The sequence below is a fragment of the Haliotis rufescens genome, unplaced genomic scaffold (assembly GCF_023055435.1).
Source record: "Haliotis rufescens isolate VD_foot unplaced genomic scaffold, xgHalRufe1.0.p SCAF_11, whole genome shotgun sequence".
Lineage (NCBI taxonomy): Eukaryota > Metazoa > Mollusca > Gastropoda > Lepetellida > Haliotidae > Haliotis > Haliotis rufescens.
In genome coordinates this window covers 4,263,356-4,277,489 of record NW_025963791.1, presented here as the reverse complement: position 1 = coordinate 4,277,489, position 14,134 = coordinate 4,263,356, and the positions used below count along the sequence as shown (strand labels likewise).

Here is a 14,134-nt window from a genome sequence, read left to right as displayed (position 1 = left end):
AATAGTAAAAACATCATTCATCTACTGAATGAGTATCATTTATATTTACAGTAGAGTATGATAGAAGTGTGAATTGTATCCATTTAAAATATTGTTGTTACATGTGGTAAAGAGACTGGGGAAAAACAGGTGGAAAAAAAACCCAGCTCATATATGGTTTATGAAAAGAAGGGGGAAAAAACCAATGCGAAAAACCCCAGACTATGATTTCGTTTCGAGAAAAAATCTACTTGTGAAAAGGATTAAGGAAAGCAGTATGACAACATAGAAATAACTGAAAAATATGTTTTTTATCTACAGCAGAGTATTACAGAACAAAATGTCAGTTGGATTTGAAACAGAGTGTCGAGGAAAAACGTCTCGTGCACTGAGTAACCAAGTTGGGCTTGAGCGACTTTCATATACAGTCTAAGAGCCAGTCCTACATCATCAGTATGATGTAACCTTGATGTTAGTGACTACTATTGATCACATTTTACTTTGAACCATCTAAAGCAACATGCAATCGTTGATTAAACATTTCAGTTTTTCTCTCATTCCATTTGGATTGCACCAGAAGGAGAAGAAAACAAAATTTGCTCTGGCTCAAATGAGTTGAAGTTGCTTTGATATTTTGGAGGAACGAATTGAACTGCTCACAGATTTCAGTGATGACACCCACATTTTCAAACACTGAAGACTTGAAAGCGTCGCCACATACATGCGTACAACCATGGAAATAATCATGGAAGAATCGAGTGTCTTTAAAGAATGAAGGTTCTCTATTCAAGCAGTATTCAGAAAGTGAACAAGCAAAGTAAAAAAATACATGTGTTGGTGGTTCAGGCAGGTACCTGAACATGGAAGCAAATGGATCTTTTCTGCCTTCGCATTCAGGAATTATGTGGAACCCAATACAATGACCATGAATGGGACAAAACCAGAAAAACAAACTACTGTGTCCACTTGTGCTGACTCTAGGGAAGTCCTTGTTACATTTTTCATCTGCTGCTGGTAGGTCATCATAAATTTTAGTTTTGATGTTGTAGATAGGGAGTTTTCTAACCTGTTCTCCACTTTCAGTAAAATGATATGCCACACCACTTTCTGGATTGTAAGATTTAGGGATGGGATGGGCATCCTGGTAAGCAGGTAAATGTGTATGTAAGTTCTTTGCATAGTCTGCTAGGTACGCTATGAAATCATGTATTTCAGCTGCAAATTGTGAGGTGTAAGAACTCTGCAAAAGATGATGTATTTTGGGCCGAATAAGTTTGACATCTCTAAAACTGAGTGATAATTGGCATTTGTTCAAAATATTATATGATGCTTTTTTGAGTTTGTCACACATATGAGGGGGAATGTATGAGGGGGAATGACTGCTGAGACAGAGGCATCACTACCCAAAAGTTTCAATAATGGGGCAAGAGCTTCTTTCAAGTGTTGATCATAACTGTCACTCACAAAGTGCTGCAAAACTTGCTTACACTGATGAGATGCTACTCTAATCAATACATCACTTCTTTCATCAATCGTATCCTGTGAAATATCCTCATGTTCTGTATGGAGTGTGGCTTTTGCTAAATGTTTTAAATGCATCCTTGCAATCTGTACCTCACTCTTGCATGTGTTCTGTGAATAAGGCAAGAACACTCTGTCAAATCGTTTGGGACCAACAGGTATCTCCTCATCTAATTCTGATCTTTCGATTGGTGTTGCTCGGATATGGCGAAACACAACACCAACATGGGTTCCATCACATGCAAGTACTTCGGGAGATATACAGAATGGATCTCCAATCTTCCTGAAGTCAATCTTCATATTTGCTGCCCAGGAGAAAAAACAGTTGTTAAATGTACTCTGAGACATAAAACTGGATTCATTGTCTTGACTTGTACATACGATCCATTTCTTTGCAGTAACCAGTGAATGTGACACTGTCACTTGAAAAGCTTGTAATTTCTTTACAAAAAGTCATGACAGAGTTCATCAACAATGGCAGAGTTCATCAACAATGGCAGAGTTCATCAACAATGGCAGAGTTCATCAACAATGACAGAGTTCATCAACAATGGCAGAGTTCATCAACAATGGCGGTTTCTTTGCTCCTAAAGTGAATGCCTTCCTCTTCCCCTGTATAATACAGCAAACATTTGCCATTACTGCACTTTCTGTAGCACACAGTTGCCTTAATAGGGGCTAGTCTGGTGTAAAGTGTTGTTTGAGTGCTGTACTGCTGTAGTAGGTTAATGCCATCTGGTGTTTGTACATCATGGTAGGTGCCCTGAAAAAAAGATTAAAGCTTGGTGCATGATTGATAACGCAACAAGGACCAGTGGTAACATCTGAATTGGACCTGTAAATTCTAAAATATATAAATGCCAACATCATGTTATTGGACAACATCAGACATGAACTGAAAGCAAAGGCTGTCAGAGTGACTTTTGGGTAACAAAGTTCTGTTTGATAAGGATACAAAAGGTCAAAATGACCTCCAACTGCCAGGTAGTTTCTTAAGCTGTTTCTTAACTATGTGCCCCTGACAGGCAAATTAGGATTTAATTAAGCGTTTGGTTTAAAATAAGCATTTTTCTGAAGTTCTTAAATTAGGATGCATTATAACATTATCAGATTATACATATATAGCATTCAAGTCTGTCTCTATATTTATCAGCGATAAAGCAAATTGGAAATACTGTGCTTGGAAATTCATACATACCCCACATGAACAGTTTTCTGGTAGTGCAGGACAAAGCAAGATATTACTGACAAAACCAGATTCATCTGTTTGGTGCTGAAAGCACCATTTTTCATGCAAGTGGATATTTCTGAAATCCAACAAGATATGTCCTAATCCCTTAGTATACAATATGATACACAACATTTTAACAAAGAGCAGTGGAGGAAACAATGTGCACTTGACATGCTTAAATGTTAGGAAACATGAATAATAAGTATTGACTTCAATAGCTTACATTAGAATTTAGATAGTTCCATTGCAGTGTTTTGTTGTCAGACCATATGAAATCTATACACAAATAGTTCACACAACACAGCGATTAGAGATAAAAATACTACTTACTCCCTGTATTTTGGGCAACTCTGAGGAGTTGGAATATGTTTACTCAGTGATCCAAAGTCCCAGAAGCCAGTGTCGACATTGAAGTTTGACTGGTGATGAAAGTGCAAACATTAGCAACAACAAAAAGTGTACAATAAAAACTGATCTCAAGTTTTATGAACATGTTAAAAGGAAACTATTCCAAGGATAAAATCAGCAATTTTGAGTGAAGGCTGATTTTGCTGATAACAAAGCCAGGACAGGAGGAATACTCATGACCCAATACCTATATGTTCCTTTTACAAAAGACGGTTTTGTTGCACAGTTTAACATACCTTTACAGTGAATGTAGATGAAGAAGGGCTCGTCAGTTCCTCAGTTGATGTTGAAGGAATCCAGAGTTGTTGGTTTTCTTTCATTGTCAATAAATGTGGACAGAGCCTTTGGGATACCTCTAAGTTCTTTACAGTTTTAGATTTTCCAACAGAACAAAGTCCTGATTGGCATGAAATAGTCCAGTTATCATTGTTGACATGAACAAATTCAACACTTTCATTTCTTCCTTTTACTGAATATTTGGTTACACGAGGAGATTCTGCAACCAGCACTATTTCCTGATTTTGCACCAACATTGAATCCCTCAACTTTTTATCTTTGTCAGACACAGGTTGAAATTCTGAACTGAAGAGATTGTGATAATCTTGCAGTACATACTCTTTCACAAATCGGGCATGCATGCATGTAACACCTGATGTGTCTAGATATGTTTCTTCTGTGTCCTCATTTTCAATGTCACTTTCGTGTACATGGCTTAGCAGCATCTTGTAAACAGAACAAGAACACTGGACATGTGTTGTATCCTCCTCCTCATGAAGCAGTCACTTTGCAGTATGACTGGGGCTTGAACTTTCCACTTTCAGGACAATAGTCACTTATAATCAACACATCCTTGGTAAAGGAATGAGACTGCCAGAGAATAGTGCCACCTTCAATGAGACGTGTTGAGAAGTTGTCAAACAGCGATGATGGTTGAGCAACATTAGGAGTAACTATGTGTTCTGATAGGTTGAGAGAAAGGGCAAAGTTTTCTGGTGTCACTCTCCTCACACGGTTCGCAATTCGTCTTCGTTTCTGTGGAGGCTGCATGGATGTAGTCTGTGATGAGTGAGTGGAGTCTTCACTGTTTCCCTGAGCATGTTGAGCAGAAAGCATCTTCACACTTTGTGTATACTTTTCTTGACATCCAATTCTGAAGTTAAATATGATTTTATTTCTTAAAGAGGTAGGGTACTTCCTTGTGTCTTCATTGTATGTAGAAAAGTACTGCATGTAGTTCGCTGTCTGGTCATTGTCCCAGTGATAGTTTGATACTGATGACAAAATGTGGAACTCTTCTTCAACACTTTTGGGTTTTATTTCTTCTTTCAAGCTGCTGAAGTCCACAGGGTCATCTACAACGTGGTTTCCATGGATTCTGTGATGCTTTAGAACTTGCAAAAGCGTGTCAGGGTGATGAAGCCCAAATATGTGTAGAGGCCTGTTAAAATAGTCAAATAAATGTGTTACTATCATAGGTGAAGGGAGAAAAGTGAAACACAACAGCAAGATCATGATACAATACGTATTGCAATGTGCATATTTACGTCAAATCATGTGGAAACTTCTTGACTATAAAAAGGTAAAGATGGCTGTAGACATGTTTTGCAGCGGTTATTTTAATTAGTGAACTTGAAACTCAATTACAACACATTTCGCGATATTTCACTGACAAACATTCTGGGTGTCATTTAACAAGTATTTTATTTTATCAAGTGTATCGTCTGGTATTGATACATGAAGAATCACGATGCATGGATGCACCCATGTACAGTTTCACCCCAAGAAGGGAGAAGTGAGCGAGCAAGATTGGGACAGTTTGTAAATAATCAAACTTTGTGGTAAATGAAACTTGATAATATCAGTCAGGTGAGCTAAAAACAAACACTGACTTTTGTTTATTGCCTATTTGGTTACATTCATAACAGGAGGAGGATGCATGATGAAAGTTTAGCATTTGTGAAATGAGAGTGATAATGGCACTGCCAAGAAAAAAACATTTATACTGTAACTATGTAAGTTGTATATAAAGAATACCTGTCACGTATGTGATTTTCATCTGCATTTTTCTTGACACAGTGGAAAATTACAGATGATACCTGAAGCTTGTTGGATATGTCTTCAGACTGCGCTGGCATGGACAACTTATCAAACACTACTTTGCATACACTGTATCTGCTGTTGAAATACTGGCTGTAGCGTTGTCTATTCGGTACTGAAAAACAACAACATTGCTCTGATTAACTACAAAAGTTTTTAAAAAGTCTTATTATATTCATGGCCAACTATACTTTATTATGTTTATACTTAAGGAAACACAAGGCTGAAAGAAACCCATGAAAATTACAAACAATGAAAAAAACCGATTGTGTATGATGATGCCATTAATATTTGACATAGATGGCACCAAATGAGAATAACATTTCGTAGATAATGTATTGTCCACTGTGGTTACAGATAACAGAAATGAAACATAACATAGTGATGAAACATATGGAAATTAGTTTGATATAAGATGTAACTGACAAAAGCAAACTACTGGGTATATTATTAAATGTGAGAAACTATGACAATGATCACAATAAAAATAAACATACTCACAAAGAAAATCAAAGCATAAACGCAACTGAAAACAAAAGTATGCAATCATACAACTGCTGTTAAGGTAGTGGTATGTGCATAATAAGAGATGAACATGATGAATATCAACATACTTTGAGTTAAATACAGGTACTCCACAGAATACTCAGGACTTGACACATTGGAGTGCCATACCAGCAATGGAAACTAACAGTTTTAGTCCACTTGTCCTTATAATGATAACATACAGCAGACTTATAATGATATCAAACAGTAGAACCCTTAAAAAGGGTAAATTTCTACTGGTACTTATAATACCTTAACTAATGGGCAGTACTGCAAAGGACTACAGGACACAAGCATTGGTATGTAGAATTCAATACTTGGACACCCAAATATGCTCCAAGTACTTATTCAGTCGCAGATGCATTTACTGAGCCAAAATTATTTATTTCCTTCAATGAAAGTTTTCAGAATTTTTGTGGACAAATATAAACATAATATCAGCACAAGTGAATGTTGACATGCCCTGTCCTGTGGCAAATAGATACATGTATATTTCAGATTTGTAAGCAACTGAGGGATTTCTATTTTGTTTATTATTTACAGCTGCCATTATAAACTGGTAGTTGCAATATTGGTGAATGCAGCATTTAACAAACAAAAGGAACATGATTGCAGTTAGCTACTTTTTGATAAAAAAAACCCCAACAGGTTGTGTTTTAGGATTTTCAATTATCTATGGACTTTAAGCTTAGTGGCAGCCATATGGTTAATTTTAGGAACAATAAGTCTGAGACTTTAGCCACTAGTGGGAAGCCCAGGTTTAGTAAAAAGTCTCTTTGGTCTAGTAATGCCATATAATAACACTAAAATATAATGTTAAGAACCAAGTTTGGGCTCGTAGTCTCAAAATATACCGATCAAAAATGTTTTACTCGGTGAACAAGAAAATGCAACAAAGGTTTCCACACAACTTATATCATTACTGCACATATATGTACAATAAACTACAAATTGAAAACTGGCTGAAAAAGGAACCAGAATTAAATTCGAATTGAGAATTTGTACCAAATTACAATTCTCAATAAAATGCTTCCAATATATCAAAGATTGTCAACATGCCATTTAAAATGCTTTAACTGAAATTTCAGATTGTTGATAACCAACCATACCATGTACATGATGTAGGAAACTGTCAAACAATAGCCCATTTTGAGCTAACAGCACAATATATTTCTCTATATACATTACCATGAGTAGGCCCATTCTGTTTCACACGGCTTTTGCTTCGAGAGGCTGCTGCCTTTTTCTGCTGTAGAACTTTCTTGTCCAAGTCTTGCTTGGTGAATATTCTGAGTACAGAAATGATATAATGTGCATAATTCATCAATGTTTTATATTAAGGGCTGCAACACTCATGCTATATGAGCTAGTCAAAAACTGCTGAGACTACTACTACTACTCGGCTCTTAGGATCATTTTCAGTAGAATGTAGTGTTGTAAATGGACTGTTTAATAGACCAAACAGAATTGTACTACTCTTGGGCTTCCAACTACTGGCTAAAGTTGCAGACTGCTTTTATGACTTCATTAAATTGGTATGAATCCATACTATGATAACTGTATTAAAGGACATACAAACAATGAAACAGACATTACTAATAGTTAACAACATTACCTATATGGGAAAAGTTGAGTGACTGTTGAATCCGATTCCTGAAGAACACTGGACATGGATGGCATGATTCCAGAGAAGCATCCACTTTCAAAATAGCGCACAAACATCTGACTTCCCTGTGTAAAGGCAATGGAGTAGAAAACGCCTTGTACAACATCTGTAGCTGCAGCTAGGTCTAAGACTTTTCTTTCCATTTCTGGGAGTTGTCTATGAGTTGTGGAGACAAAGCCGCTGTTAAAAAGGTCTGAATCCATCATAGCAGAGAAAAGCATGGCTCTGTTGCAATTATTTAGAGTCTCCAATACAGGATCTGCAAATCGACAAATATGCATATATATATACAGAATTTAACCATGTCATGTTTTTGTCTTAACGCAACACTCAGCATTATGATTATAATTAGGCTTGTGACAGTAGCTCCTTTGTTTTCTATTATATTAACTTGATCCAAGATATAATTAAATATTGTTTATATTAATTTCGGGAAAACAGTGAGTGAACTCATCTTAAAATGACTATGAAAACCCAGTTTATGTAACATGATGTACAGAAAAGTAACTTTGCACTATATTAGATCAGGTTTAGCCTAGTATGGCAATATTTCACTGCTGAGGTTGTGTGTTAGAGATACAGAATATGAAGTGATGTTTTTTTAATGAAAAAAAACCCCAAAATGTTCTGCAGACTTGGTTCTGCAAATGCGGTGGTGACTGAGAACCAAGACTATTTTTTAAGTCAACCATAGCAGTCTGAGTTGTCATTACAATTTCAAAGTTACAACAGCAGTCTAAAGCCACTATAACTTAATGAAATATTACATCTGAATGTATTTTTTGTTTACAGGTACTTTGGGAAAATAAATTAATGTAATGCAAAGCCGTTTGTAGGGAGGGATGAAAATCATTTACAGGTTAAAAATATAGAAATAATGGTGCAAAATGTTTTACGTTAGAATGCAAATAAACAACGTTACTTTACCTCGAGATGGTCCAGTCAAAACAGCTGAAAGAGTACTTGGTCCACCAAGCTCTGGTCGTGTCGTAGGAAGTCCGCTAACTGAGACAATGCCACTCTGAGGCAAATTTAGAAAATTAATAAAGTATGGCACAGGTAGATAGGTTTGTGGAAATCTAAACAAAATTATCTTGTTCTGGCAATTGGATCATCTCATTTGTGACAGCTTTAGAAGTGACTAGTTGTGTTAAATATCTGCTGTGAATGTTCAGTTGCATATTCACAACAGGTGTAACTACATGTAGATCTACATTAGTTGAGTAGATTCTAACCTAGCGTTATGTACCAGAGGGCAAGAACTATGCCAGTCCCTATCCTTGATAATTATCATTCAAATGTGGTCTCGACTAGCTGCAGTAACCGGATACTAGCAGCACATACTTTGACTGCAGCTAGGTCTAAACAAGACAGTACAGTGACTGACAATACGAGACCCAGGGCTTGGTGTACTGATGATATCATATACAGGGATGTGAGCAGGTTTTCCCGAAAAAAGAGGAAAGGTCTAGTGGGGTCTGGGGGCATGCCCCCCCCCCCCCCCCCCCCCCAGAAAATTTTATTTAAAACATTTGATTGCATTTTAAGCAATTTCATGCAGTTTGGACAACATTCACACCAAGAAATGTAATAAGTCAATGCCCAAAGTCAATAAGTCAAATAAACAAGATGGCAGATGCAGTAAAATTTCGAAGTTAAAACAGTACTTTTAAAAAATTGGGCATAGCTTTCGCGCACCTGGCTACCCGCCAGGTCTGGGAGCAATACTGCCATAAACTTCAACCCCCATCCCCCAGACACAAGGACAACTGTCACAAGCGTGCAATGTCTGACCCTTTCCCAATGTTGAAGCATATTGAAAAAAACGTACCTTGTACTTACCTTTTGATGAAAAAAACAAAACTCCATTGCAAACATAAGACATTAGTACAACATATATCCCCATGACATGGGGTTTTGGACGCTGAAGAAACATTCATAGTTTTCTCGCTAATCACATGAACAACTGTAAAACATCTCATTCACTTACAGGCTAAAAGACAACTTTATCTTAAAAACAAGCCATCAGCTGACTCTGAGTATTTACAAATTCTGTGTGACGCCACACCCCACGTTATAGTGCAAGTATTCGTGACAGAAAACGTATGATGTCCGAAAACCTATGCTGGTGAAAGCTCTGATCGAAAACAGGACAATCCGCGCCAATTGTCCGGTTTTCGATCATATTTTTCGGAGTGGTTTTTTAAAAAATTTATTAAATTTTTACGCGGAAGATGATTTTTCCCGAGGACTACTGTTTTAAAAAACGCGATTTTCCGCGTTTCCGCGGAGATTTCACATCCCTGCATATAAACCAAATAACTAACCAAGACCACTATGGTTGTCTCATTTCACCGATGTATTTCAAATTGCTACAGGACAATATGACCCACATGATACACCAAGCTTTATTTCCATTTAATGTCAGTTATACTATGATACTGTAGGAATAAATTAACCAATCACACAAACCATTTGACATGAACATTTTGTTGTTAGTTGGGTGGTATGGAACATGAAGAATTCACACAAATTATATAATGTGATTTGTATCATATGGTGAATGAAACATGGCAATAAGTATTGTATCATGATTCATCCGGACTTCCCGGTTCACTAAGTCGCTTAAATTGGCATGACAAGCTTAGGTTAATGGAGGCCTTTAGCCTATAGATCTATCCATAGGCCTAATGACCTAATTTCATGACATGAAACAAAAAGATACATTTGACATTCATAAACCCCATTTTTGCCTGATATGACAAAAAACACACCAAATGTTTGCAAATTGTAATTTCACCAGAACACACCTAATAAAAATGCGAATAACATCTGAAATATGTAGTTATTTAATAATAGTAAACGTTTTGTAGCCGCCATGTCTTTTGGGCGCCACCTGTCACGTGCGCCTGCCAAGTAACGCAATGAACATGAAATACTACTACACATGAGTCTGAACATAGTTAAATTCCTTTGCGAGGAAGTGAGAATAGGATATAAGTAAACCATATAACTGTACATTAACACTGCATATAGTTAATACTGGTACAATTCTTACCGCCATTACTGCTGGTAAACGTTGTCGATGTAACGTGTCCTGACCTGAAACGAGAGAAAAAACGCAGAAAACAGTTGCTGAAAAGAATAATAGTATGCAAAATAAGTTACAGTAACAAACAGGAACAGCATGCAACATACAACAAAACGAATCTAACTCTTTAGACGCGAAAGTGTCTTGGTGCTACGCTAGAAATGTGATTTGCAGCTTAGCACGAGAGACGCATGTGCTTCCAGCGATAAGACTGGGCTCCTGTCTACCTAAACGGTTAAAAGCATTCAAAATGTCTTGCTACGCGAACGATAACTGCAACCAGTTATCCCGCCGTGCTCGATGAAGGTGAAGGCTATAGGCTAACTGTTTTAATAAATGCATTACTTTAGAATCCAAGAATGGTGTGGATATCTGGTTACAATAACAAGGTGGTAACTTGGAATAAACACCTAAAGTATAGAACAAAAACTTATCCAACATATTCAGCTCTCATATATATATGTGAGATTATGTAGCGTATTATTCTGCTGATTACACATGCAAGTGACCTCTGATGATAGGTCACTCACATTAACCAATGAAAACCACCGACATATATTTAGCTTATTACATATGCACGTGAACTCCTATGGAAGGTCACACATATATTAACACATATATGAACCAATGAAAACCATGCTCCATTTAACTGTCATGTTCCTTCTGTAAGGTGTAACTCGATCTACTGGCCTTTTCACATTGGCTTATGATAGTCCTATAGCAGGAAGATCGTTTTGTGGAACGGGGCCCTGGACTAGATAAACTTATATTGGTGTAAAACATGAACAATAACAAACTGTTCAACAACCAGCTGACAGATTCTCTTGTATTTCCCGGTTGGCTATAAGAAGCATAACCTTCACGCCCTGTTTCGCCCCAAAATATCCCATCTTCGATTTCTGGAATTTAAAAAAGCCCAAATGGTTCAGATTTGTGATTCAACCACAAAAAGAAAAAATATCAACGTATGAAATATAAGTACTTGATCGGGATACGAATGGTATCGCATCCATATTGTCGGGATGCGAATCGTAGCGCGACCCCACTCTATCGTTACACGTCTTCGATGTTCATTTATTATTTGTGTTGATTTCTTTCAGTTGGCAATGACAGTATGATGTGGAGACTTTAGGTCGTGTACACTACAATGTTCATCAGGCATTAATAGTCTGTCATACAGACCCTGAAACAAATATATCCAATGCAGCCCATGCAAGTCTAGTATAGTGGGCAAGTCTAGATTACCGTAGTATCTGAAAATGAAGAGATACCCTGGATTCCTTTTTATTAAAATAATTTAAGAACTTTTTCTCTCTGTAAAATATGTTCATTTCAGAGACTAGATGTTAGCCTAGGGCATCTACAATAAGCAAAAAACATGGAAGGTCAGCTGGATTTGAGAAGGTTTCCAAACCAAAAAGCTGTCCCGACTTGACCCGACCGTCATATTTTACTGGCGCTGCGTCCAATATTTCCACGATCTACCGAGATCATTAACAACAGTATAACATGTTAAATCCCACTGGAGTATTTCAGTAAAGCGAAGGGGTTTTACGTGAGTATTTCAATAAAACGAAGGAATTTTTCAATAAAGTGAAGGATCTATTGCTCATTGGGATCCATAATGAATTGATGTTAGTTTTCGAAAGTTCCATCCATCCACCGTCATTGTTGGTGCGCATCAGTCAATGAGGGTTGTGACATTAATGTCATACCGAAAATGCTTTGCGACCTTAAAACATGTAAGCAGAATAAGTTACACCTTTTAATCAGATTTGAGTGATATCGTAACCCTTTTACTTCGTACTCAGATCTTCTGCGTGAGGATCACACAGTTCAACACTGGGGCACCAAATCATTATTGAATTAGTTCATGATCTCGGTATGGAATCGCTGAACGGGAGTTCTGAATTACACCCTCCATTTTGAACGGTTACACCAGTAAACAACGAACGTTAAGAGAAAATAACAATATTTAAACTTATCTTGTTTCACTCTATGCATCTAATCCTTCTTCAGATCCTTGTGTGGAAACATCCCAAAACAAAGTTTCCAGCTTCTAAGCTTCATTCGCCCAAACACCCTTTGCATCACTATGGCGACCACCCTGTCAATCAGGTCTTGCACGCGAATCTCGTGCAGCTTGCCGCACGTGTGCTGATCACCTGGCCCTCTCTGCCTCATCATTCTCTTTATCTTCGCCTCACTGTGGACACCTACTTATTCCTTGAGAGAATATTTTAGGCCTTTTTTTTCTCAAAATTCTACGGGAGTTTGGGGCACTTCTTACACCAAATGGGCAAGGACCAACAGAAACGTCCCGCCTGCGGTGGATCCACACATTTCATGTTGTGACTGTCGGGGAGTCTGCAAACCTACGTTCCGATAGAAAGAATGTTCATACCTTTCTCCTTTCAACGAATACCTAAAGAAATGCCATAAGAGGAACGTAGATCGCAGATCAAAATCTAAGGACACAGCATGGATCTTCCTCGTCAAAAAATGCCTAGACGTACAACGAAGGCTAGCGTCCGTCCGACTCTGAAATCAGTGGTGAAGCAACCTACCCTAGCCACCATAACATCTCTAACAGTCGAGGAGGATGCTGTCGCAGATAGTTTTTTGGACGAGGAGATTCCCCAGGTCTTTGAAAGGCATTTAGAAGTGATTCACATAAGGAAGAGAATATATGGATGTCAACTTCTTTATTATGAGGAACACTTATAGGTGTAAGAATGGACATAGCAAGGGGCAAATTGAAGCCAGCTAGGCATTTTGCCCCGACAAAGATCAAAGCAATAAATCCCATGCGTTAGGCAGATGGTTCCCTGGTCACGGTTCATGGCTGGCTGGTGTCTCCTGATGTCAATGGCTTCTTGTAGTTTCCTTTGTCGCCAGTTGTTGTTGTTGGTAGACATGACTATGGTGGCTTCCCACATGATGTTATGGTTTATGTTCTTCAGGATGTGTTCGGAAATAGCGGATTTCTGGTCGAGTTTGCTAACAGAGGTCCGATGTTCTTTGAGTCTTGTGTTGAGGGGTCTAAGGGTTTCTCCAATGTACTGGTGGCCACAGTTGCAGGGTATCAGGTATATATACACCTCGTCATAAATATCGCACCACACATTTTAAAGTAAAAGTAGAAAATATAATTTTCGGTTTTTTAAACTACAAGTACATATTTCATATACTACACCATCTGTGAACATAATATCACAAACACACCCTTTTCCGAGCTGCACGTGCATGCTTTCGTTGAGCATGCTTGTACCAGGGGTCGGTTTACTAAAACTGCAGTATGCACATAGCCTCTTTTGGCGTATGTTATGTTGGCAGACACAGCTAAAATTTGGTTTTAGGCATTAATTTAGCTTTATTTTGGCCAACCAGTGAAATGCCAAAGCGTCCAGTGTCCCGGAACCAAAGATGGCAAATTATTTTTATGCACCAGACTGGTATGTCATGTCGTGCTGAACAACTGAACATTGATCACAAAGTCATCAGCAGGCTAATACGGAAGCATACTGCTTCCGGTGAAGTGAAGGATGCACCGAGGTCTGGAAGTCCCAGAAAAAAATCAATGACAGGGAAGATC

The 14,134-nt window shown here is 37.8% G+C and overlaps 1 protein-coding gene across 2 annotated transcripts; it reads right to left on the bottom strand.

Moving 5' to 3' along the window:
• Nucleotides 1-865: 865 nt before the first annotated feature.
• On the bottom strand, nucleotides 866-10,993 carry LOC124134322. Of its 2 annotated transcripts, none has more exons than XM_046499078.2 (9): nucleotides 10,507-10,993; nucleotides 8,376-8,469; nucleotides 7,398-7,707; nucleotides 6,971-7,071; nucleotides 5,174-5,351; nucleotides 3,376-4,577; nucleotides 3,062-3,150; nucleotides 2,699-2,807; nucleotides 866-2,263 (listed from the first exon to the last, which is right to left on the bottom strand). In XM_046499078.2, the coding sequence occupies exons 1-6, from the start codon at nucleotides 10,642-10,644 to the stop codon at nucleotides 3,908-3,910; spliced, it is 1,491 nt and encodes a 496-aa protein (XP_046355034.1). In that variant the 5' UTR covers nucleotides 10,645-10,993; the 3' UTR covers nucleotides 866-2,263; nucleotides 2,699-2,807; nucleotides 3,062-3,150; nucleotides 3,376-3,907. The 2 variants fall into 2 exon arrangements, with proteins under 2 accessions (XP_046355034.1, XP_046355035.1); XM_046499079.2 differs by lacking the exon at nucleotides 10,507-10,993 and adding an exon at nucleotides 9,921-10,077.
• Nucleotides 10,994-14,134: the final 3,141 nt, after the last annotated feature.